The following is a 24,959-nucleotide window of genomic DNA, read 5'->3' as shown; positions in this document are numbered from 1 at the left end:
TTACGATTTCCCTTTGTATACTCTTAATGTGTATTACCATGGTTCGAACTCTGTTCTTTTGGGGCCTTTTGAGGCTCGCTTCAGTTGAATGATTATTCTTTTCTTTTCTATATTTCTTTACTATTGTTTGATTAGGCACGCAGTCTGGAGAGATTGGGCTCTCTGTTTCTGCCTTTGGGATCGCATAATACCCTGTTTATAGCAATGACCTCTAATTTGAATAATAATAATATCTTACATAAAACCACTATTTCTTACCCAAATCTACATTCGTTAGATACAGACAACACACGTCGCACGTATACGATGTAAAAGCCAAAAAGTCCTCTGTACTCCCACACCTCCCCAGTTCCAGCCAGCCTCTGATCTAATATGCAGGTATCGACAGGGAATGCGGATATGCAGCCTCCAACCGTTTCGTTCTCCCCTTTGCACGGGTCCCCATGAGGAATGCGCCACCGGACACACGCTGTGTTCACGAGGACAAATGCAAGGGATATGAGAGCATGAGGCCTTCTGGTCAGGGCCTAAGCACGGAAGTAAGGACCCACCCTTTTGTCTGACAAGGCAAGGTTTGTTTGGAGACACAGAGATGGAACGTGGGTGGATTCTCATAGATTGGAAGATTATATAGTATCCAGGTGATACTCCGTATTTTTACAGGGTACATAGTGACATAGTTTATGCACATGTATACTAGCAGCTAGGGACGGTACATATGTATATACCATGTATTTAGTTGTCCAAGGGGAAACAGCATAATACCCACGCCGATGCCGATGGTGCTAGTGCTGGTTAGGCGGGCTAATGCTAATGTATTGCCTGCATCTAGACCAGAACCAGGACCAGAACCAGAAGACGTAATGTAATGCATACATGTACATAATGCATGACCCATGAACACCCTGCACAATGACAGGCTAGACCCTGAACCCAGACATCAGAGACATGACACACACCCCTCCCACAGGAAGCTGAAAAGCAAAAATGAAAGGAATGAAAAAGCAAGAAGTCTATTCCAGAGGTTCGTCCGCGCCTGCAGGAGAAAATGGAAAATCAAACGGTCTGGCACCGTCCACAACCCCTCCCGGCCCGATCTAGGGTAAGATTGGCATTGGATCCAGCCACTCACAGACAAGGAATGGGAGAAGGATTTGTGCGGTTGTTCCAAGACACCCTAATACAACACTATGTACGGAGTACAACATACAGTTTCTAAACAGCGGAACGAGAGCGAGAGAGACGATGAGCGGGGAAACAACCATATCCGGTAGTAGACAGGTGCTGGGATCATTAACGCCACACTTACCAGGGTAGAACAAGTCGAAACCCAGACACCCGACCTTGATTTTCCCGCCTATCCGCCGCATTGAACGAAACCACTGCGCTACTGGCTGCTGTGATAACCTGCTAATGCGGGTTGTGTGATTTCGCTCGGATCGCTCAGGACGGGATGAGCGTTGGGATTGAGTTCGTAGCCAATCAGCGGAGTGGTCTTGATGCATAAGGACGGATTGGTCACCTTCTGACGGGGTGAACGGCGGGGCTCTTCTGGTGGGGATTTGGTTGGTGTTGCATGGATCGTGGAGATGTTCGTGCATGCATGCAAGCCGTCTGATTTTTTATTTTTTATTTCCTACTCTCTTTTGTCGGGTCGTTCTTTCCGCTCTCCCCGTGAGGCGGTTTTTGGTGTAGGTTGGGTTGGGCTTTGGCCGTTGAGATTTGGTATCTTCTTTTCTTTTGGGGGTTGGGTGGTGGGTTTGGGGGGTTATGGTACATGTAATAACGGAGTTTGTGCCGTTTTAGTGCGATGTATTTGGGGTTGTTTCATTTCTCATGCATCGTTTATTTTTGGTTCTGGTTTTATCTGTGTTTTATCTCTGTTTCGAGTCTGTTTCCCCTTTTGCCGCCCACTATACAGCCGGATTATGATTGTGTATGATATCAAATTATTTCATGACTCGCATTCCTAGAAGTGTCATTCCCAGCTCCACATTAGTATCACGAAAATGATACCCAGCCAGCCAGCTAGCGCTCCCACACACCATCCGCTCTGTTCAGCTCGAGACTATCGAAGTGATCGGATATTGTGTACCATTCGCCAACTGAGATCTATCGAATCAGATTGAGTAGATGGCCTTTCAGTGTGATAGGATAACAGTAGTTCGGTAAATCAGATATACCTAGGTAATTATGTACAACATACATGTAATATTATTTTATACGTCGTAGGTACACAGGTACTTCAACATTGGCATTGTGAAAGATCTGCATGTTTCCAATACGTATTTTGGATCTTTCCAGCTTGATTCCAGCCTGACTGTGTACCGTACGTACATCCATACCTGTGTTTACCTGCTTTTCGTTGTGGACCCAACCGGGATGCGGACCGTGGAAACTCACACGGGAGAAAACTTTGATGTCATGGCGTGTACTGTTTACAATTTCCTACATTTTTCTATTCCTTGATATTTCCCTACCAGGTAGGGGTAGCATTAAAGGCAGAGTTCACCATTACACGCAAAGAAACCCGAATCGAAACCCGAGTCCCCGAAAAAAGCACCCCAAGAAACTCTAATTCCTAGTTCCAAGGCATAGGGCAAAGAAAGTTCAATGACTGCCGCTAACATTGCCCTGACCACCACCCGGCACCTGCGCACAATGACGAAAATGGAAAACGGTGCCAAGGCCAGATCGATCGGTTTTATAACTGAAACGAGCCGTTGGGGTGTCGCTCCGCTGGTGTGGATATTACACGTAGCTCTACCATGGGAGAGTAAGGAAAGGATCAGGGGATTGATTGTACATACGTACCTAGGTACTACAACAGTTGTACTTAATACCGCATTTTGTAATACCAAATACATGTTCATGATATCGGCTATTTCATCCATGGTTTGACAGACGCACATCGAAACTCGATCCATGGATTCATTCTTCTGCCGTTGCGTTCCAATCTCCCGGATCCTGTGATCGACAGCCACATCGCCCTATATAGCAGTTTTGCCGGGCTCAATTTTGGGATCCATTAATGTGCGCAAGAGCGATCGAGATCGGGGTTTGACCTCTGCAGATTATCAGCTTCCAGAGACTTTGCATACTACTTTTGGTATTGCACCTGTAAAATCTCACTGTCTCTCCTGTTACCTGCCCGGGTATAGATCCTACTTAGTTACATATTATACTAAACCTAAACCACTATCAATCTCTCTAGATTGCATGCGTATGGATCCTGATGACAGAGTTACTCCGTACATAATATAGTTTAACCTACTCCGTACGCCAAATCCCGTCAACACCGCAGTAACCGCTCTCTATAATACAGTACAGCCCCCTGATTGGTCCACGGAGAATCTCGGTGCAATCTCACGCCAACCCCAAAACAGCTCTAGCGCAGAAAGGTACCCGCCTGTCGGTACCCACGATGGGCTACCCAGCCGCGCGAGCCCTTTTTTGCGCTTCCCGTCCCCTAACCATAACCGGAGACAAGGTGCGAGAGCCACGCAAATCCCCGTTCTTCGGGACTTTCCCGAGGCCAACGCCTCAATTTCCAGTGCTACTCCAACCCTTAACCACAGATTGAGCCGTCCATTTTCCTTTCTGGGTAGTTGGCTCCGGTGGTGGCGGTGCTAGCTATGTATTTCCGTGGCTGTGTTAGGGGCTGTGGCGTAACTGTATGTTGTATTTCGGATTACGGTGTTTTGAAGTCTCTTTCTTGTTCGGGATGCTCTTTCTTTCTTGGGGATCTTCATTTCTTGGAACCTTGGAAGGTTCTAAGAGTGGCGTGATCGTTTCCAATTTTTCAACCGGGATTTTGAGTTTCAATGGGTTTAAATGCATAAGTGGAGTTCTTCTGAGGGTTGCTGCTTTGGGCATCTTTCGTTGCGCTTGTATGTACACTACCCCAACCTCGGGGGATTTTTGTCGCGGCGAAATAAGTTTATCATTGACGTGGTCCTTCCTAATAGGGGTTCCAAGGAGGTTCAGGGGTTTGATTTGTCTTGACTGGATATAAAGTCTGTTGGGACAAACTCTTGGCAACGGCGGCTTGGCTAGAAGGAATATCGGGTGTTTTGACATCGACGGAGTACAGACTAGTTAGTACGTGCTTGTATATGGATACATGTAACCGGTGGATTTTTGTCGCGGCAAATTGGTATTATTGATGTATGTTGTAGTCCTTCCTAATACAGCTAAGGTTTGATTTAACTTGGTTAGATATATAGTTTGCTAGGATAATGCTTAGCAACTGCGGATGAGGGGGAAGGAATATCGGGTGTTTAATATATAGTACACACTTCTATACGAAAACCTGCAACCTCAGGGGCTTTTGGCTTTTGTCGCGGCAAATTGCTATCATTGACGTAGTCCTTCCTAATACGGTCGGAGAGTTTGATTTGCCTTAATTGCACATGCAGTTTCAAGATTTACTGGGATAAATACTTGGCAACGGCGGTTTCCAAGATTGGCTAGAAGGAATATAGGATGTTTGATATCTAGTACAAACTTGGAAGGAGACATGGTACCTTGGTCACTGTGTGTGGAGAACTGTTGCTTGGCTAAATGCGATGGGAAAGCTCAGGCCTAAGGAGGTACAGAGTGATAACTTTAGAGGCAACGTAGTAGGGAAAGCATAGTGTGGACGAGATATGGCTTTCTGAGTCTTCCATCCAAAGTCCGCCATCTACTGGCGGCAAAAGACAGGCATATTCTCAATCGGACATTCGATCTCAACATCGCGACCGCCCTTATGCACAACATCTTTTTCGTCCCAGAGCTTCCACGATGCCCCAGCCGGCAGATAGACCTTGACCGTGCGCTGACCTGGCTCCAACACAGGCACAACCAAGTACTTCGACCCAAACATATACTGGGTCTCAACCTCCCAAGCCCGCTCATCCGACGGGAATTCATAAAACAAAGTTCTCATCACAGGGGTCCCCTTCTCATGAGCCTCCCGCATCAATCCCCGCGTGTAGTCACGAAGCTGCTCACGAATCCCAATATACCGTTTACAGATTTCATAGACCTCATCTCCATATGACCAGATCTCATTATCCGCCCCGCTAGCCGTCGGCTGTCCAGCCGGCTTCGGCTCACGGTCACCATGCAGCCGCATAACCGGACAGAACGTTCCCCACTGGAACCATCTCGTGAACAGCTCGCGGAACAGAGGGTCATCTGGGTTGCCTCCGTGGAAGCCGCCGATATCTGTCGTCCACCACGGGATCCCGGCTAGTCCCATGTTCAGGCCTGCGGCGAGTTGGTTGCGGAATGAGCTCCACGACGACGCGATGTCGCCGCTCCACACGAGCGCTCCGTACTTCTGGCTGCCTGCCCACGCGCACCGCAGGAGGTTGACTATGTTCGTCTGGCCCTCTGCGGTCATGCCTTCGTAGAAGCCCCGTGCGTACTCTTTCGGGTATGTGTTTCCGATCTGCAGGTTGCTGCCTGCGTGGTAGCGGTAGATGTCGAAATCGTAGATCGAGTACTCGGGCTCGGCTTCGTCGAGCCAGAATGTTTTGATTCCTATGTCGTAGTAGTTCTGCTTGGCTTTGCTCCAGATGAACTTCCGGGCTGCTGGGTTCGTTGCATCGAAGTGTGTGATGTCGCCGTCGCATTGCATTGCTACGCGCATGCCGCGGTCGTGCCGGATGAGAAGCCCTTGTTCGAGCATCTGTGGGAAGTTCTCCGATGCATTTTCAACGGTAGGCCAGATGGAAACCATGAGCTCGACTTTGAGCTCTTTAAGCTCCTTGACCATAGCCTCTAGAATCGGACATTGGCTGTCAGTGGGTCATGCCATCGAAGCTATGCAAAATAGAGAATGATAACTCACCTGGGTCTGGCCAGAACTCCGGATCAAAGCTCCATTCTCCTTGGTGCTTCCAATGGAAGAAGTCGATGACAATCAAATCCAGAGGAACCTCGCGACGCCGGTATTCGCGCGCAATATTGAGCAACTGCTCCTGGTTTGTGTAGCGGAGTTTGCACTGCCAGAAACCAAGACCATATTCTGGCATCATAGGAACGTAACCAGTCACTTTGGCATAGGCTTCTTCAATTTCCGCGGGGGTATCACCCGCCACAACCCAGTAGTCCAATGCCTTAGTCGAGTACGCTTCGAAGCTCATGACATTTGTTCCCAGAACCGCCCGTCCGATGCCAGGATTATTCCAGAGGAAGCCGTAGCCGAGCGACGAAACCGCAAAAGGGACACTGGCCTGTGAGTTGCGGTGCGCCAGCTCAAGGTCTGCGCCTTTAAGGTTCAGGTAGGGCTGCTGATACTGTCCCATACCGAAGATCTTCTCTTTATGATCGAGAGATTCGAATCTCATGGTGAGGTGGTAGTCGCCGCCTAGGATCGGACGCAGCTCGCGTGCTTCGACAGTCAACGCGCTGCACTTGGGGTCCATCGGGTCCTGGCGGTGGCGGGCATACTCCTCAAGGAGTTTGTTTCCCTTCGAATCGTAGATGATGATCTTGCCTCGGCGTGACACAGTTGCTTTGATTTTGCCGTTGGTGATTGTCGCGTCTTGGTCGGCGGATATCTCGATGCTTGGGCTTGGGCTGGATGGCTTGGAGGAGAGGGCCCAATCTCCCGTTGGAATGGACGCCTGTTTAGTTGCACGCACCCGGAAGGCATTATCCCCCCCATGGCTGCACCCAGAGGATGTGGTCGTCGAAACGGAAGACGAGCTTGTCGTCTTCGGCGTAAAGCATTTTGGTACACAAGATTGTTAGCAGTGGTTAATCTGCTGATTTCTGGTGGGAAGAAAAGGCGATTTGTGCTAGACAGATGAGCGGTCTAGTCCAATGAGTCAGGTATTAAGTATTGAGGGAACGCATGGTACCCCTCATCATGCAATCCTGATGCTGTGACATGGCTATTATCGCAGATCCACTGCATGAAGTACCATTAACAACACTCATTTGTCGAGTGAACTTCCAAGATGTCTCGGAGGCACTGAGGTGGAGATGCGCATCTTTAAACGCCCCATGATTATAGGGTATCCGTCACTAGTTTAGCCTAAAATCGACCTTCTAGATAGACCAAGGACACAACTCCGTGTCTTCCGAAAAAGGAAATTTAGATCATCTATAGTTATAGCGAATATTGTCTACCCATCTTTACAATTAATAGGTCATGGATTATGAAGATCAATATTACTCACACACAAATCAGAACACGTCCGTCTCGCAAACATTGCTCCAATAACAATGTTCGATCAAACGCGTAAATCAAATAAAGAGAAACGGTTTGTCCTTCTAGATATTAGCCAGCTAGTCTCGAAGCTACGGGACAAGTAAGCCTTTACTATCAACTATACATCTTAGCATATACTTGCTCTCTGGCGAACTCGGTAGCTCGGATAATTTAATTTGAGTGAGCTATAAGAAAGAAGCTTAGGAAAAGTAGTCTGTCTCTGATAGATACTATGGACGAGGACCTGGAAGAGCGAAATTAGGGAGTAGATGACGGGGTTAGGATGGTCTATCAGCTTCGTTGGAGAATGGTTTCCACCTTCTTGCACCGTATATTCTTTTGATGTATTGCCATGGCCAAAATTGACTCCCCTTTGTCCTCAATTAGACTTTTTCTGGTGCCTATTGTAAGCCTACACAGCACTTCCGAGACATACTTTGCTGTCCAAGACACGATGTTACTATTCATGACCTCCACCGCTTCTTTGTTTAAATATCCGTCAATTATAAAAGCAAGCAGCCTTTAGTTCTTCGAAATTTGTTGTCAAGCCCAGAATTCAACAATAATAGCTGTTTGGACCCGTGAACGTCCATGGGAGATCCCCAAGTTGTCCAGCCCTGGAGATATTGTCGGATGACTGATGTTCCCCGGAAAAAGGACGCTATTCCTTATTAGGACAGAGAGTCAAGCTACCAGCGGGCACGGTTTTCACCTTGCATTGCTCAGTTCTATCCCCTCATTTGTCAATTCCATTCGAATTTTCGTTCGAACTGTTAGTTGAGATCCATTTTGAACCTTCGATTCATCCAGCGAACCCCAAATCATGGCATTCAGCGGGGCCGCCTCAGCTCCTACCGCGGACATGGACATCGACATGGACCTTGACCTAGGACCAGAGCTCGAGCCCGAGCCCGAGCCAATTCAGGTGGTGAGTGTTTCTTTTGTCTTTTAAGTCGTAATCGATTGTCGACTAACATGTGTCGAGTGCTAGGAAACAACCTCCAACGTAGAAGCCACCGTCGACCCCCTCACCGATGAAGCGGTCTACGAAAAAGTGCATATTCGCGGCGTCGATGAATTGACCACCGAAAATATCAAACAATATGCTCGCGAATGCTCTGGGCAGGAACCAGTGCGCATTGAATGGATCGATGACACATCCGCCAACATCATCTTCCCCGACGCCGAAATTGGCCTCCAAGCTCTCACAGCTCTCACCCAAGTCGCCGAGGAAGAAGACGCGACTACCTTGCCACCGCTGCGTCTCCGATCGGCGAAACTGCTCTCCTCCCACCCTGATTCCGTCCTCCAAGTGCGATCGGCTGTCAAGTCGGACCGCAAGCAAGCACGCGCTCATGAGAAGAGTCGCTTCTATCTCATGCACCCGGAGCACGATCCCAGAGAGCGCCTGCGACAAGAGTTTGCGGATAGGAGGCGTAGCGACGATACAGGGGATGGCGATTACAGGCGGCGCAGATTCGACGACCGGGAGCACCGACGCCGCCGAGACCGCGACGAAGATGGCCACTTCAACGCCGACATGTATGATGATAACGTTGGCTCTGAACCCGAGCGCGCTCGGGGAAAGCCGAGAGGTCGTGGCCAGAGAGATCTGTTCCCAGAGGACGATAGCCGATCAAGTGGACGTCTCCGAAATCGCAGTGCATCTCCTGGACGAGACACGCTGGAGGAAGAACTTCGAGACCGAGGTGGTCGTGATGATAGCAGGCGGTTCCGTGAGAGATCGCCTCGATACATTCGTAAGAACAAGGATAAAGAGCTTTTCCCAAGCGCGGGCGCGGGCGCAGGCGAGAGCGAGCCAGGAACCCGCGAGCTTTTCCCAAACAAACCCACATCCAGCTACATCAAGAAGGAGTTGCTGCCTAGCAAGTCTAGTCACCATCGCCGGTCAGACGCATTCGACGCTTCCTCTCTGCCAGGCGCCTCTGAACACAGACGCCACAGCAATATTGAGCTCTTCCCTGATTCCACCAACAATGGCGCCCGCATTCGCGGAGCTGCCACAGCCACCGAGGATCAAGGATTTGCCATCCGGGGCGGCTCGTCGAACGGCATGTCGATTAAAGGTAGAGGTGCGTCGGTGCGCGAGCTGTTCCCTTCCAAATACGACAGTCACACCAACACGAACGCTGGGAAGGAATTGTTTTCCGATACCCTGGAGGGACGCGGCGGTCGCCGTCGTCGGGCTGAGGATATGTTCAGCTAGATAGACTAAGTGATAGGCTGAGAACTTCTGTATCTGCTTAATTTGTAAGGGGACTTCACGGGAGCATGATGGATATCCGGCGTTCGCGAATGGGATGGGGAAATCAATTGTCTGATAAAAATTCATAATGATACATACTCTACTCTGCTGAAAGGTGGAATACCCGCGTTTTTCTGTAATCTCCAATTAATGACTGGACTGAAGATGTAGAGTAGGCATATTTATGAGGAGTCGTAGTTAGGAATATATAGAAGCATGGCGTGTGCCGCGACTAACCTCTCCCCAACCAAAATCTCTCCCAGGCATCAGATGCAAGCATGGCTCCCTCCAAAACAGTAGATGCACTATCAAGTGCTATAGTTGCTCGGTTCTTGCGCAGCAATAATTATTCCGAGACATTAAAGGCTTTTCTCCGCGAGGCTGACCTTGCTCCCGACGTGGGGCAGACCTCTGGCGATGACACCAACAACTGGACCATCCAAAGCCTGCTCGAAGAGAAGAACACCTATGACCAAACCGTGAATTTTGAAAGATATGGCGAGGATCATCAGCAGTCGGCTTTATGGAGCGAGCCAGGTGAGTTTTATTTTGGCACGGCAGTCCAAGGTCATCGTGACTCGGCTTTGCATGTCAAGCTTTATCTGGGATTCCTTTTGTTAGTTATCTGACGTACCCTTAGCACCATCAAGGCCTGCTCTCATCCAGACACCGACATCATCCAATATTCTTGCTGCGTCTGTAGAGCAATGGCAGAAACCCCGCGGCGATGCCGATGAAGCTGCCGCAGACCCTGCATCAGCGCAGTCTTATATCATCTCCACGGGTGCAGATAGACAAGTCCATTTACTGCAGTCAGCAGAAGGCAATGCGGTTATCAAGTCATTCTCGGGTCTCTCTGATTCACCAGTTCTATCATTTATCTCGATCCTGCAGGGCCGGTACATCCTCATGACCAACATGTCCGGCCAGCTGCTCCTACAGCATGGATCCCAAACACTGGATAAGAGGAAGGATCATGCAAAGTATGCAGTGAAGGTGGTAGCCTATGAAGACAAGGCTGATCCTTCCAAGTGGTGGGTTGCCACCGCCGGGTGGGACGAGTGTGTTTTATTATATTGCCTCAATATCCCCAACGAAGCAGACGCACCAGATCTCAAGATTGGTGAGCCTGTTACACGCATTAAACTCGTTTCAAACCCGGAATCACTGCTGTTCGTCCCACATGTGGACAACAACGAGCCGCTCCTCCTCGTCTCGCGCAGAGACTCGACTTATATCTACTACTACCAGGTGGAAGCAGCATCGGAAGAAACAGATACTCGTGAAAATGATGGAGCCGATGCTGAGAAGTCCCGACGCGAAGCTCGTCTCCTTGGACAGCAGAACCTGGCCCCCCCATTCCAATGCCTGGGTTGCCTTCTCGCCGGCCCATATGGCGCTCAGTCCACACGACCCTGGCCTCCTGGCTGTGGCGACGTCGACATTGCCCCATATGAAAGTGATCATCGTGCGTCTGCTATTCCCTGCAATGAAGACAGCGCCCGCTTCAGAGGACCCAGTGACACAGGCATCTCAAGCACTGGCAACACTGGAAATACAGAACCGCGAGGATGCAGCTATCCTCGTGCAGGCAAACACCTTCGCGCCGCAAACTGCTTACTCCACACCGCAGGTGGCATGGAGGCCTAATGGGTCTGGGGTCTGGGTCAATGGAGATGATGGTGTGGTTCGTGGCATCGAGACGAAGACGGGGAAGATCATTGCTACATTGAAGGGTGCTCATGAACCCGGCTCTAAGGTGAGAACTGTTTGGTCGGGATATGTTGCTGTACCTCAGGAAGAGGGTGACCCGATCAGGGAGGAATGGGTTATCAGTGGTGGGTTCGATAAAAGATTGATTGTTTGGAAGGTATGACCTCTGTAAACAAACTCAATATATGTTATCATCGATGTGGAAGTGAATGTAAAGTAGACTGAATGAATTGATTCGAACATGTCTAAGTATAAAAATGACTGTTACTGCTTACGGGATGTAGCCCCCCTGACCATGAACCCCGTCACGATCGAGAAGAATCAAGACAGGATATATAGCAATCGGGAACTTGGGGGTTATTCTTGGCACGTTAAGAAAAATCCTTCAGCAATCGCGCATGAGAAAAAGCACGCAGCTGTACACACATATGCCGGACGGGAACTTGGGGAAAATGGGGAGAGACTAAGCTCAAGGGTCGCAACGCAGACAAAGTCGAGCCCTCGAGTCTGGAAGGAAAAATAGAAGGAAACAGCAGAAGAGATCCGCTTGGGAAAAGGGCACCGCTGTGCACATCGAATTAAGCCTGTTGATTTATCGATATCAAACAACTCGAGGCTCGTCGCGCAAGGAATAAGCAAAAACCAGGCCTATTCGACACAGCGGACCGTCCTTGATCATCGCACACGTTATGTTCTCTGGACCTCTTGCACGCTCGAGTTGCATTTCATGTTTCCCATTTTTTTAAGACTGAGTTCATAATCTATGCGACCTCACGCTTGCCCTCCTTGCGCTCCTTCTGTTCAATGGGTCAGTATTTCGTGTCATGGGTGGTGGTGGATGTTGGGTTCGGGTTGTGGTCAACGTACAAGGGCCTTCATGGTGCCGTGGAGAGCGTGACGGTGGTTGCGGCGGAACTTGGGGTCAACACCCTTGAGGGAGGGGTAACGGTTGGTCTTGGGCTTCTTGATACTATTCGAGAAGATATATCAGCGATTCGGTTCTGGTTGGGATGGTGTGATGTATGGTGGTCGAATGCAGTAGTTCGAAGAGATTGCCCGAGCGAATATTCAAGTCGTAACCTCGAAATTATCACCCCGGATAAAACCATTCGCACACTAGCTTTTCCACCATTTCCATTGAATCGATTGAAAAGGTCGGGAAAGTGGAACAGTAGGATGATCGAGGAAGTTCAGGGGTAGACGTACCCGTTACGGTGAGCCTTCTGGCTGTTGTGGTGCTGGGACGCGTTCTTGGACTCTGTGGGTGAAAATCATGTCAGCGCCATGGCCTTTTTTTCCCTGCCTCGCCAGCTTGCAAAATAGCCAAGGTCATAGGGTCGTTGCAAAAACGTACTGGCCATCTTGTCGGATGTTGTCGCTGATTGACGGTGTGATGGATGGAGAGGAGTGGGAATAGGGACGTCAGGCCTAGGAGGGTCGGCTAGGGCTCGTTCCGTTTGTGGGATCTCGCTTATCGGGCGGTGTACATACTAAAGCATCATTACATAGCTTGTTACCTGCAAAATTGTCCTAAACAACGTCATAATAGCTTGATATAGTATCGTATCCTTATTGCATTTTATTAGATTATTCTAGATAAATCAAAATTTGTGCCTCTTTTAGCTTGCTTTTGGCAGTTCTTCAGTCTGCGACTTTTTCTCACCCATTCTGCCACTCTCATACACGTGACCTTGATTTATATACATCACGTGATGTATATATACTTCCTATCTCTAAGTAAAGTACAGCTCCAGGGCTGTCCGGGTATGAAGAAGACTTTATTTCAGAGGCCACATAAAACAGCAAGTCTAATACACAGATACCACGCGCTGCGTCTGATTACCAGCGGGGCCTTCCTGACCAACTTGGTCTCGGCATTACAGTTTGGAATCGAGCTCCTCGCAAGGACCTAGACCCCAAAATGGACGGATAATGAAATATGTAGAGCATTAAATGGAATAATCTGTTTTCTTCTCTTGTTCTCGTAGAAACATGCGTAGAATGACCGTAGTAACAAAGCTCATACTGGCCGTAGTCCGGCCGTTGAATTCCCGTACCACGTGACCAGACGCTAGGGAACAACCGGCATTCCGACTTCGACCTTTGCAACGCAACTTCAAGAGGGATAATCCAGCCTTTGCACGTCATCCACCACTGCAAAATGAGCTCCTTCCGCTTCGCTCGCTCCGCCCTCCGGGCTCGCCCTTCTTTCCTCGGTGCTCCCGTTCAGCGCCGTGGTTACGCTGAGGCCGTCGCCGACAAGATCAAGCTGTCCCTGACTCTGCCTCACCAGGTGCGTGAACGAACTCCGGCCGGCATCCCAACATCGTAACCTAAGTACTGACTTGATAATTGATTGACAGACCATCTACCGCTCGACTGGCGTGTATGTTATGCTTCCACTTGCACCCGTGTCGACGGTGCCTACGCCCTTTCCGTAAATACTGACGAACCTCCGCGATTACAGTACCCAGGTCAACATTCCCGCCGCCTCCGGTGAGATGGGTGTCCTCGCCAACCACGTTCCCTCCATCGAGCAGCTCAAGCCCGGTCTTGTCGAGATCCTCGAGGAGAGCGGCGCCACCAAGCAGTACTTCCGTACGTCCGACCCTCGCGCCCTGAGACATTCCGCAAATCTGGATTCTTCTCAATTGGGATGATCAACTAACAATGGTGTCCCTGTATAGTGTCCGGTGGCTTCGCCGTTGTCCAGCCCGACTCCCAGCTCAGCATCAACGCTGTCGAGGGCTTCCCCCTCGAGGAGTTCAGCGCCGATGTAGGTTATTTTCCTTTGCAACGTTGCGACTTCAGCTAACCGGAACTTCCTTCCTAGTCCATCCGCGCCCAGATCGCCGAGGCCCAGAAGATTGCCAGCGGCAGCGGCAGCGAGCAGGATATCGCTGAGGCCAAGATTGAGCTTGAGGTATGGACTCTTGGGGACTACTGGACCGGTTAAATACTGACTTCTTCTTGAACAGGTTCTCGAGACCCTGCAGGCCCACGTCAAATAGACTTGATGTACATATCCATTATCGCCCTAACTATGAACCTGTAGAATTATAACAATTCTCATTTCCCTCTAATTATACTTGCTTATTATATTATTTCTTGTGTCTATATCCTATGCAGGTAGGGTGGGAGCGCACCTTCCAAGCTTGGAAGTTAAGCAAGCACCTGACTTGCCCGTCTCATCTCCCAACGACCATCGACTTTCATCCTCAGCTGACCGTGCAGTCATGGCATTCGCCAAATCACTCAAATCAGACCCCCTTGGCACCGTGGATACTCGACTGACGATGACGGACTCACCTACGGATGCCTTCTTTTCACCTCTCTTTGAGCCATTCACTGGGTTTGCGCCATTCACCCGGTTTGATGGAACCGACAAACGACAGCCAGGCAGCCAAACAGAAGCAGAAGCGAGCCCAAAGCAAGCTCACCGAATCCTCGAACTTCGCGAGTCATTCCGTGGTTTCGATTCCAGCCGAAACTGTCCTCGACTTGAGCTGGATGTCGCCGTGGATAAGTATCACACTCTTGACGGCCTTGCTGAACCCTTGAATCCCCAAAACACGCCCGCATCAAATAGCGAACGAGGAAGCACAGAGGAATCTACTGAGTCATTTCGTCGCTATCAAATGGAGAACCTACGAGGAGTGCTACCCCCGAGGCGGAGGAGTTCAATTTCGATTGCTTCCAAGATTCGCCAGAGGCAAGCTTTGCTTGTCAAGACGATGAAAGCGAATCCCAGAAACCCTCAAAGTTGCGACGCCTTTCCGTTGGCCGCCGACAGTGGATCAAACCTCCCATCACTGCCCTGGCGAATCATCAGCCAGGCACAAATGCCGGTAACTTCAAGAACTCTAGCAATAATCCAGGTTCACTGATGCGATGCGTTCGATTTTCTCCTCCTGCGGCCTCTCTGTCTCCGCCTTCTCGTGCGGCACGTCGTCCCCTACCTTCGATCGAAAGAAGCCAGGATTACGTTGCTTCCCATCGACAGAAGAAACAATACCGGAAATGGAAGGTCGCTGGTCGCGCGTACTCTCGAAAGAGCTCACCATACAACAGCCCTACGAAAAGAACGCAGTCTCTGTCAGCTGGCATCCCAAAGAACCATGATATGCGAAACTCGTCCCTTTTCAGCTTGTCTGATCGAGAAACACGTCAAACGGCGTTCCCCACTCGTGTTGTCTCGGGTGCTGATGCCTGGGAAGTGAGAGCCAGCAACGTGGTCCACACTCCAGTTGCAAATGACTCGAAAATTGCGGGTAAAACCGAGAAGAACATCCCTGCTTTTTTTGCTGTTTCCTTTTCGCTTTACAGCATCCGACCTGCGCCCAACTTGTCCACTGAGAAAGCCCCAAAGTATGCTTTTAAATTTCGAATAACTCGAACTGATCTCCCTCAACAACCTTCTCCGCATTTCCCTACCAAATTCGACAACATAACTTGCCACCCGATCATTGATGACTTGCTATTCCATACCTGCTTCATCGTCCCTGCGCTCGTTGTGCTGGTCCCTCTCAATGTCTTCTTCGTTGCAACATACCCATTGACCAACACCCGAGTCGGCGCTGTAATGCTCTACCTGGTCAGAGCTTTACTATATCTACTGATGGACATTATCATTCTTGTGTTGTCCAAATTCGGAGTGTCTTGCGGATGCCAGTGGTATCCAGACACCGGCCATTCGGGCTGAGTAGCTACACCCTTGCGGTGGTGAGCAATTGAGATTGGACAAGATCGGGGGCGACATGCGCATCGGCGAATTCCGTTCGTACTTTCTCCAAAGACAATTCGTATGCATCATTATGCTACTGGTATCTCCATGTGTCCCGCAAACGTGCTTAGTCTTGCTCTATTCGATACATTTTCGTGGCTGAAAGCCGAGTCATGAGTATGAATTAATCGGATTTAATGGCAGGTTCCAAGACCGTAAAGTACATTGCTCAAAAGAGCGCTGTAGCCGTACGCAATGGGCTTTATCCCAAGAACATATTCATCATACCTAGTCCGGGGAGGCTGGTTCTGACGGATTTCGATATTGCAAACCTCCCCAAAGAAGGAACTCCAGGACCCGGCCATTCGGATACAGGCCTATAAGTTTGAGGTTGTAATTCTCACAAGTATTGGAAGCATTTCGCTTTTTTTATACCCTCGGCTTCGATGGATCGTTGGGGATGTTGGATGCCTGAGGCATCACAATGTGATAGAACCTACATAGTTTGGTAGCTCTCTCTCCTCTCCTTCTCTTCCTCCTCACCGTGCGTGCGAGACAGTCAATACATACAGTGTTTTCTCCATTGGTTCTCCATTGTATCGCATCTCTATCAAGGTGTCATTGAGAAGCTATCGTGATCAAGCGTTGGGACGGCTAACAATGTTTGTAAAGGAGATTAAGAAGGGACGAGACAGGGGCGGGTACCATTTTAATTAATTCCGAGAATCAAAGAGCTGTCAATGAATACATACAGGAAGGAAGCTATCGACAGAGTAGAAGTAACAATCAACCAAAGAATTTGTACCATATCTTGTCTTATCACAGTAACAAGCCAATTCTCTCATCTAATTCTCACGGGATCTCACGGGATCTGAAAAGATCTTTATTCCGATCGATTGATTTCATGTCTCTGCTGGTCTAAGTCCATTTCTTGACATCAGATGGCACGGCGTGGTAGCCATCAAAGAAGCCATAGGGGTCATAAGCACCCTTTAGCTTCGTAAGCCGCTCATGACGCCACGGCTGGTATCCGTAAAGCGCCGACAGCGGTTCATCGTCGTGAGCGTAGTTCTGATAGACATGGAGCTTTTCATATCCAGAGGTAGCGGCGAATTTGTCTCGCCAAGAGCGGAGAAAGTCATCGACTGGCTTTGCTACGCTATCATCCATGTATACTCCAATGACTTCGATAACATTGTCAAAGTACTTGCGGTGAGGAAAGGCGGAATAATCGTCCCTGAGCGCCTTGATGCCCTGGACTGGGAAAGTCTCGATCATCATGGAGGATCCGTTGGCCGCGGGGTGCTGCTGCATGAATTTTTCGAACTCGTTGCCAAAATCGACCCATGTTGGCGGGTGGAGGGTCCTCGCGTTTACACTGTATAGATCGTATCGCGGGCCAGATGCGCAGGAGTAAGGAATAAGGCCGAGAACAGTTTTGGTAGGCAGCTCTTCCCACTTCAGCATGTGCTCTTCAAGGCTCAAGCTATAAGGCGAAAAGAGCTTGGTATACTTCTGTCCCACTTCCTTAGGTCCAGAATACACGACGTTGACAACCATGGTGAGCTACAATGATCAGCAAGGTACTGTGGGTGTAAAAGGTCAGTGGTTTTACTTACCTCAGACGTCGTGGCATTTAACGAAAAAAAGGTAAGAAGAGCCAGTTTATCATCCAGCGCCGGACTTGTTAGCTTGTTGATAATCTTCATGACTTTCTTGATCGAGCTCTTGGCAAAAGTCATGTCTGCACTATAGTGGATGCCTCCGTGGGTCGCTGGCCAAGTCTCGTATGTTGACTCAAAAACGATGCCATAGTTTTGGCCAGAGCCTCGGATGCCCCAAAACAGATCTTGATTCTGGCGTTCGGATGCTTCAATGATAGTTCCATTCCACAGCGCCAAGCGGACTTTACGGAGAGCGTCGCTGGTCAGTCCGTGCAAGCCTTGGAGACGACCCAAACCTCCGCCAAGCATAGCACCCGTTGATCCGACGCAGGGGCATGAGCCCACGGCTGCGTTTTTATTAGCATAGGCATGAGATAGTGTTAATTGAAGCGACATACTCAGCTCTCTTCCGGCAGCACCCACGGCGTTGATTAAGTCGCTAAAATACGCGCCCGTGCCAACGACGACTGTGCCATCAGACTGGACTTTGACATGATTGAAGTTTTCTAGGTTGACCAAAACGCCATCCTGAATTGACTGCAGAGTTGGAGAATATCCATGTCCTCCCGATCTGGCCAGCCATGACATGTTCTTGCTCGACATGAACTCGAGCTATACGCTGCCCTATTAGTTCCCATTATACCCACATCAAGGGGAGAAATGGACTTACACCCAATGAGAGATCGTTTTCGTTCTCAGGGAGGAATACTTCGTCAAACGTCGGCGCCTTGTATGACGACCAGCGCTCCGTTTTATTTGCAAACTCCGGCCACGATGTGCCGTAAATCTGACCATTCAATGCCGAAGGCCATACTGGGTCGTTATATGAAGAGGTATCCGCTCGACTCAGATACTTAGTCGACAAAGGCGTGCTCGACACAGTTTGGATGGTAGCAAGCAGCACCGACAAGGCCCGCAGAATCGCAAGACGGACCATGATTGCGGTCAGAGAGTAACTCAAAAAGGTGTGTCAACTAAATCAAGCTTTGAGGAATACTGTGAATAAGATACCTACGATATAGGATGATCGCCAGTTTTTATAGTGAGCTCCTTGCACCGTGCGCGGCCGCTTGGGTCTGTTAATGCTTCTAAGCCACCAGCGCTGGCATTGATCCCTCTTGCGGCTGGTCGGTGGATGAATGATGAAGAGCTAAGCTAACAGTCCTTTTCACCTGTACAGCTGAAAATAGAATCACGATCCTGGGTCCTCGTGGAGGCTTGCCGTTCCTGCGAGGCTTCTGCAAGGCGGAGCCCACCTGCATTCGTGTTTCAAGGACCTGCAGGTGGTACGAGGTGATTTGTGGGGGCGATAAGTCGGAAATAAGAGGTCTGCCTCACCGGTCTAGAATGTCCGTCCCCCGTGAATGTTGTCGCGTGGTAACGGTGACTCGGGTCCGGCATGGAGGTGCGAACTCGGGTCTGCGACTCGAGATGAGGACGTGGATAAGCACCATGAAGCCCGGAAGTGCTCGGAAAATTAGAATGATTTGAATGATGTTCTTGTCCTAAGCGAAAGGCGTCTTATCATACAGAGAAGTCGTAGTCGATCTTTGAGACCCAAATACTCCATTTCGCAGTCTCATCTAGATCTTTACAAGAAACTGCAAAGGCAACAGCGAGATGAGTCCCAGCCCAACCACAGCACTATGCGCCGGCAAGACAATCGTTATTACGGGCGCGGCTCAAGGCCTTGGCCAGGCCGCCGCCGTCGCCTTTGCTGCAGCGGGAGCTAAGCGCATTGCCATAGTGGACAGCTCATGCACTTCAGATACTATCGAAAGAGCTTCCCAGGCTGCTGCAGAAGCTGGAAGAACAGAACTGGAGCTGTTTCCCTTCCATCTTAACCTTGGTGAGGCTGCTAGTATCGACACTGAGTTTACCAAAATCCACTCGAGACTGGGATATGTTGACATTCTCATCAACACGACAGAACACATCTCTCTATTTAATCTGCAGAGAGGAACTATGGAAGCAAGTAACGTCGACGTGTGGTGGAAAAATTGTGAGGCTAGTGTCAAAGATGCATTCGTTGTCGCTCGCGCTCTGCTGCCGCTCCTGCTGAAGGGAACCGAAAAGACGATTGTCAATGTCATTTCAGCCAGATCGCCCTTGCTCCAATTTACGTCCGGAACGCATGATCTGTCTGAGTTAGCTATGATGCGTCTCTCTGAAGACTTGATGCTCGATTACAGGAATGAGGGACTGCTGGTATATTCGCTGCAGCCAGGTCACGAGGGGGCAAAAGACATGCAGCAATCGGTGAATCTGAGTAAGTGAGATAAGATCCAGGGCAGAGGAATGATGGTTGACGGGGAGATTTATCAACTAGAACTGGCAAGCGAAGGCCTCGTCTACCTGACCAGCGAACGGCGCGAACAGCTGGGTGGCAGACACTTAAAATGCGGGGAGGATATGTGCGACGTTATTTCTCGCGATAAATGGGATACGCAGAATGACTTGCTGGAGATAGGCACATCTGTCAAGGGAATCCCACCGATACCGGAGAAGAGGAGGGGGCGCGTGCCTAGAAGTAACTACTGATAATGCTCTGGCGATGTATGCGATGATTAGGATTTTGCTATATTTTCTACAGAGATAAGGCTTTTAAAATATTCTTGCGAACGAACATAAGACCACAATTGAGGTAGCAAGACATCTATCTTGCATGCTTCCAATTTCAAGTTCATGGGCCATCGCCATTGCATTAGGCGATGCTGAAAGCAGAGCGGGGGGCCGAGTTAGGGCAGGTGCCTGGGCGGGGACTTCCCAAAAGGGAAACCAATATTTGATTGGCCATACGGAAAGAAGTGGGCCTGACGTCAGCTACCACAGCTTCTGATTGGTGAACACGGTATCCAAAATTATCTCCTGGTGTTCATCAGCCGTGCGCTAGTCCAAAACAAGACGCCAATATCAGATTGGCTGGACACGAGTCAATGGGGCCTATTGGGGGTGATCAGCTGTGAAGCTCGCGCCATGGGAATCCGCCAGTCTAAAAGAAGACGCCAATATGAGATTGGCCAGGGTACGTAGGAAGGGCCCGGGTTTGCAGTGGCATGCCTTTGAACGACTATATAAAGAAAATAGGTGGCCCTCCCTTGAGAAAACTCCGTTTCTCCCTTCCGCTTCTTACGTCGTGTCATCCCCCAGTTTCGACCCATTCTAGCTGTTCCACTCAAAGCTCGCATACAGTGCCCATACCTCCACCCACGCCACTCAAACAACACTCATACAGCAAACCCTTAGCGAGCGAGGACATACCTCAGCTCCAGTTCGCAAGATGGTGATGCTCCGCCTGACCGCCGAGCAGTACCGGACGCTGCCCATTCTGGTAGACGAGAATACATGCATCGGCAAAACCTATGTCATCACGGGTGGAAACGGCGGCCTGGGCCTCGAGACGGCGCGACACCTGGTCGCGGCGTCAGCCGAATGCGTTGTGCTGGCGGTGCGGAACCTCAAGGCGGGCGAGGCTGCCAAAAGTGATATTGAGAAGACGACTGGCCGCAAGGGGATTGTCCAGGTACGTCTATTGCAAGATCTTGAGGCCATCCAAATATTCACATCTATAAAGGTACGGCATATAGACATGTCAACCTACGCGTCCGTCCAGAACTTCGTGAAGAAATTAGCAGAGGAATTTGACAGGGTTGACGGTTTCATCTGCAATGCCGGGATCATGATCGACGCGTGGTCGCAGTCCGAAGGCATGGAGACGAGCATATTCGTCAATGTCATTAACACTGTGTTCCTCGGCGCTCTCATGATGCCCAAACTCAAAGAGTGTGCCAGGAAGTTCAACATCAAGCCCACTCTCGTTTTTATCGTCAGTGTTCTTGGATACACTGTCAAGAGCGAAATGGATAAGAGCTGCAACGGCGCCATCCTTGACGGGCTTAACGACCAGAAGCGGGCCAACATGGACTCGAGGTGAGGTTTACAGTTCCACTGTATACTGTGGATTTGGAATTAATATGTGGTCACAGATATGCTCTCAGTAAGCTCGTCGAAGAGTGCGCCGTACGCCAGTTTGCAGCCCTCTGCCCTGTCGAGCACACAGGCGTCGTCATCACCATGGTCGCTCCAGGTCTTTGTACCACCGGCCTGGGCCGCGATGCACGGACTTTCACCAAAATTATGCACGAGGCGGTCCGGGCCATGATGGCCCGAACCGCAGAGGTTGGCAGTCGTACCTTCCTACACGGGCTGGTGGTGGGCGAAGAGGGCCACGGCAAGCTGCTTTCCGGCTGTAAGATCAAGGAGTTTTGGGTGCCCACGTGGCTTTCCAACGAGGAGGGCCTGAAGCTGCAGAAGGGCATCTGGAGTGAGATCGTTGCCAAGCTAGAATCTGTGCAGCCGGGCTGCATCTCACAGCTGAAGTAGATTATTTAGGGGGGCCAATTTCCTTTCGAGAATGGTGTGTAGTTGAAAGCCGCCTCCGAAACGCTTTTCATTAGGAAAAGCCAGTTTAGTTTGGTTAAAGAGTTCAGGCGATGAATATCACCTATTTAGACTGCTCTTCTTTATTAATTTGACATGGATCAACTGCTACGGATGCCTCCAGGTAAATCTAGTCGCGTGGTACTGTTGCATAGCCTAGCCCGACTGCATATCGCCCCAGGCGCTACCTTATCTCCATCGAGCACCTCGGGGAAGAGTGGAATGAATGCGCGATTTTGTTTGAAATGTAAAGCATAGCGACGCTGCCTCCGCTCTCATTGCTAGCCTTGGGGGCGCTGTCTGCTTGTGGATGAGGTGAGAAGCAGGAATCATGCAGCTCGGCTACATCTCACAACACAAGTAAGCCTGAACCCCGATCTATTTTGGTCCTAGACGGGAGCCTAATCGACAGCTGCAGCTTCCGAAACGCTTTTCCATCGAGGTCAGCCAGTTCATTTAGTTTAAGCGTTTGAACGCCTGATACCATCTGGTCAGGCTATTCATTGCTTCATTGAGTTGCTACGCATCGGCCAAGATGAACACCTGCGGGTTGATCGGGGCTCGTGGTACGGAGTACTTTTGTATTAGATTGGCTTACCCGGGAAGGACACGAGTACGAATATTTCCTGCAGATTGCCCTTGGCAAATAAATTTTAGACCCCCCCTTCCAGTTCGGCCGCGGAGTCTGGAGCATCGTATACAAAGCGCGTTCATTACCACGCTGCATCACAACATTGTGTATACGAAAGATTCAATTCCTTTATTCTAGATTGAAGAATAAATGCCTGCATATTCTATGTCATTCCATTGAGACCAATGATAGATTCTATTAATTCTCGGTGTCATAATTTACAAACAACTGCTTCGTATTCGCGACTTCCTTCTCGCTTCTGGGACGCCTGGTTTGCCCAACGACTTCATTTGGCCATCAGCGCTAGCTATCTAGCTTATCTGCGTCGAGCCTCGAGCCCCCGCCCACCTGAGACGGCCTAATATCTTACCTCATCTCGGCTAGAACATAGCGTACGGCAGGATTCCCATTCGCAATTTACATATATTCAGATTCTCACCAGGCTCGGTGAAAACGAGTCTTTGGTAAATCAAAGATTTTTGTGCTCGCCGTATATCCAGAGATGCTGTCTACTCGGGAAAGAAGATGGTGGAATAGTCAGGAGGATGAAATCTTGAAGAGTGCGGTGCAAGCACAATGTAACAATCCCACGGACATGATGGACGCATTGCAATGTAAGAATGTTACAAGCTAACGTTTAGCTCACCACGCAGCACGCAGACACGGCAGTGTACAGAATTGGAACGATATTGCTTCGCTATTGACCGGCCGCACCAACAAAGACTGCCGCAAGCGATGGTCAAAAATACAGGTCGACATCCAAAAGGGTGTATGGACGCGGGAGGAAGATGAGAGACTGCAGCAAGCAGTACAGCAACTGGGATTCAAGTATTTCAATTCCAGCAGTGTCATATTGGATCGACTGTTGGTGCTGACATCAAACCAGATGGTCTCGGGTGGCCACCATGGTGCAGTGTCGCAATGCAGACCGTGAGCTATAAACTCTTGATAAAATCATCGGATGGAATGTCCCGACTAACGTCATACCATGGCAGAGTGTGCAAAACGCTGGCAGCAAACGCTGAGGCCTGGCCTGAAGCATACTTCGTGGACCCCCGAAGATGATGAGATACTGTTGGCGGCCATTAGAACACACGACAACAACTGGAAGCAGATTAGCCTCTCGGTTTTCCCAGACCGTTCCACTCACGACATACGAAATCGGTGAGTAGAGCGATTCATCAACACAGAGCACAAGTTGACCATCTGTCAAGGAGCCTTCTTCTTGGCCGCAGGAGCCGGAATACTAGTGCCACCGAGCACGTACCCGCGCAACTGCAGACCCCGAGTTCAGATGGAGACGAAACGGTGTTATGCAGAGACGGTACTGCCGAAAACGACACCAATGACGGTATCTCCGAGGGCACATATAGTGACGGCCGAGACATCCTGGTCGATCCAGATCTCGGAGTTAAATTCTCCAGTGTCTCCGGTTTCCAAGACACTCATGAGCTTCCTATGATACCAAATAGCGCTGGTGCCATATTGGATCAAACCTGGTTTGGGCCCGCAACAGATATGCAGAATCAACAGAGGCTGTCGGTACCATTTAACGACTGGCTTTCCTGGAGCAATCCGTTTGAGGGGTCACCCTTGGACACGTCTGGCTCCCAGTTGCCGTGGTGGGAGAACGGTCCTGCGGATCAGCACTGCTTTCCCGGCTCAGTTGGAGTCTGTGAAGTTGGCGGGAAGGTTGAAAACATCAGTAGTATGGGCGGATCAGGGGTTAATGTCGATACGAGTATAGAAATGCAGGCCGGCGATGCTGCTTTGGAGAATGAGCAGAAAGGGAGTGTCACCCTGACATTAAATGAAGTAGACCCAACTGTGGCCCACGAGATCATGGGCAGCATACTGAAGCACAGCGCGGGTCTCAGGGTTCGATATGTCTTCAACGGGAAATGAAGGTGATCCACTAGATGTTAGTGGAAGTGAATAGCTATTCATACATCTAGCTATTGCACGTGAGACACAGACCAAAGAATATATTTATGATCTGGCAGAGGCCAGAGGAGAGAGAAGAAGGTTGAATTCTCTATCTGTGAGAGACTAGCTAATATACTAGCTACCTACATGTAGTTAGGTAGCAAAACACGTGAAGCCTGACAAACAAGGCATCAATCAGATGAATCCTGCCTGCCTGTCATAACAAACTTGAATTTACTCTGCTTTGAATTACACCGATGCTGAGCAATGTGATTGCTCTTGGCAGAATAACCACATTGCGGACCCGAGTTCGCTCGGCCTCTGCCTAGTTCAACAACCCAAGTTGGGGCCATGATTGATGGATAATTCCGCCAAGCAGGAATTAATTA

At 49.7% G+C, this 24,959-nt stretch overlaps 10 protein-coding genes across 10 annotated transcripts; 7 read left to right on the top strand and 3 right to left on the bottom strand.

Annotated features, from left to right (window-relative positions):
* Window positions 1–4,684: 4,684 nt before the first annotated feature.
* Window positions 4,685–6,723, bottom strand: N7519_010527 (putative glycosyl hydrolase; the record flags this gene model as incomplete). The annotated part of the gene is made up of 3 exons (XM_057297300.1): window positions 4,685–5,769; window positions 5,840–6,617; window positions 6,667–6,723. 3 exons carry the CDS (start codon window positions 6,721–6,723, stop codon window positions 4,685–4,687), a joined length of 1,920 nt encoding a protein of 639 aa, XP_057145182.1.
* A 1,307-nt stretch (window positions 6,724–8,030) lies between these two features.
* On the top strand, window positions 8,031–9,434 carry N7519_010526 (NCBP3 domain-containing protein; the record flags this gene model as incomplete). The annotated part of the gene is made up of 2 exons (XM_057297299.1): window positions 8,031–8,135; window positions 8,199–9,434. The coding sequence occupies 2 exons, from the start codon at window positions 8,031–8,033 to the stop codon at window positions 9,432–9,434; spliced, it is 1,341 nt and encodes a 446-aa protein (XP_057145181.1).
* Window positions 9,435–9,751: 317 nt separating this feature from the next.
* N7519_010525 (uncharacterized protein) lies at window positions 9,752–11,349 on the top strand (the record flags this gene model as incomplete). Its single annotated transcript, XM_057297298.1, has 3 exons — window positions 9,752–10,010; window positions 10,114–10,845; window positions 10,934–11,349. 3 exons carry the CDS (start codon window positions 9,752–9,754, stop codon window positions 11,347–11,349), a joined length of 1,407 nt encoding a protein of 468 aa, XP_057145180.1.
* A 381-nt stretch (window positions 11,350–11,730) lies between these two features.
* Window positions 11,731–12,608, bottom strand: N7519_010524 (60S ribosomal protein eL29). The gene is made up of 4 exons (XM_057297297.1): window positions 12,541–12,608; window positions 12,393–12,444; window positions 12,054–12,156; window positions 11,731–11,983 (listed from the first exon to the last, which is right to left on the bottom strand). Exons 1-4 carry the CDS (start codon window positions 12,545–12,547, stop codon window positions 11,948–11,950), a joined length of 198 nt encoding a protein of 65 aa, XP_057145179.1. The 5' UTR covers window positions 12,548–12,608; the 3' UTR covers window positions 11,731–11,947.
* A 739-nt stretch (window positions 12,609–13,347) lies between these two features.
* Window positions 13,348–14,197, top strand: N7519_010523 (F1F0 ATP synthase subunit delta; the record flags this gene model as incomplete). The annotated part of the gene is made up of 6 exons (XM_057297296.1): window positions 13,348–13,479; window positions 13,550–13,572; window positions 13,654–13,784; window positions 13,874–13,962; window positions 14,020–14,109; window positions 14,165–14,197. The coding sequence occupies 6 exons, from the start codon at window positions 13,348–13,350 to the stop codon at window positions 14,195–14,197; spliced, it is 498 nt and encodes a 165-aa protein (XP_057145178.1).
* A 225-nt stretch (window positions 14,198–14,422) lies between these two features.
* N7519_010522 (uncharacterized protein) lies at window positions 14,423–15,888 on the top strand (the record flags this gene model as incomplete). Its single annotated transcript, XM_057297295.1, has 2 exons — window positions 14,423–14,864; window positions 14,918–15,888. 2 exons carry the CDS (start codon window positions 14,423–14,425, stop codon window positions 15,886–15,888), a joined length of 1,413 nt encoding a protein of 470 aa, XP_057145177.1.
* Window positions 15,889–16,827: 939 nt separating this feature from the next.
* N7519_010521 (uncharacterized protein) lies at window positions 16,828–18,510 on the bottom strand (the record flags this gene model as incomplete). Its single annotated transcript, XM_057297294.1, has 4 exons — window positions 16,828–17,475; window positions 17,529–17,920; window positions 17,972–18,185; window positions 18,244–18,510. 4 exons carry the CDS (start codon window positions 18,508–18,510, stop codon window positions 16,828–16,830), a joined length of 1,521 nt encoding a protein of 506 aa, XP_057145176.1.
* Window positions 18,511–19,193: 683 nt separating this feature from the next.
* On the top strand, window positions 19,194–20,114 carry N7519_010520 (uncharacterized protein; the record flags this gene model as incomplete). The annotated part of the gene is made up of 2 exons (XM_057297293.1): window positions 19,194–19,842; window positions 19,903–20,114. 2 exons carry the CDS (start codon window positions 19,194–19,196, stop codon window positions 20,112–20,114), a joined length of 861 nt encoding a protein of 286 aa, XP_057145175.1.
* A 739-nt stretch (window positions 20,115–20,853) lies between these two features.
* Window positions 20,854–21,956, top strand: N7519_010519 (uncharacterized protein; the record flags this gene model as incomplete). The annotated part of the gene is made up of 3 exons (XM_057297292.1): window positions 20,854–21,096; window positions 21,148–21,503; window positions 21,560–21,956. 3 exons carry the CDS (start codon window positions 20,854–20,856, stop codon window positions 21,954–21,956), a joined length of 996 nt encoding a protein of 331 aa, XP_057145174.1.
* A 1,190-nt stretch (window positions 21,957–23,146) lies between these two features.
* On the top strand, window positions 23,147–24,549 carry N7519_010518 (uncharacterized protein; the record flags this gene model as incomplete). The annotated part of the gene is made up of 5 exons (XM_057297291.1): window positions 23,147–23,258; window positions 23,298–23,472; window positions 23,531–23,574; window positions 23,640–23,808; window positions 23,859–24,549. 5 exons carry the CDS (start codon window positions 23,147–23,149, stop codon window positions 24,547–24,549), a joined length of 1,191 nt encoding a protein of 396 aa, XP_057145173.1.
* Window positions 24,550–24,959: the final 410 nt, after the last annotated feature.

The sequence above is a fragment of the Penicillium mononematosum genome, assembly GCF_028829835.1.
Source record: "Penicillium mononematosum strain IBT 11891 chromosome Unknown utg000005l:1.0-9366267.0:1.0-9372171.0, whole genome shotgun sequence".
Lineage (NCBI taxonomy): Eukaryota > Fungi > Ascomycota > Eurotiomycetes > Eurotiales > Aspergillaceae > Penicillium > Penicillium mononematosum.
Note: the sequence above shows the minus strand (reverse complement) of the source record. Positions and strands in the feature narration are given on the sequence as shown.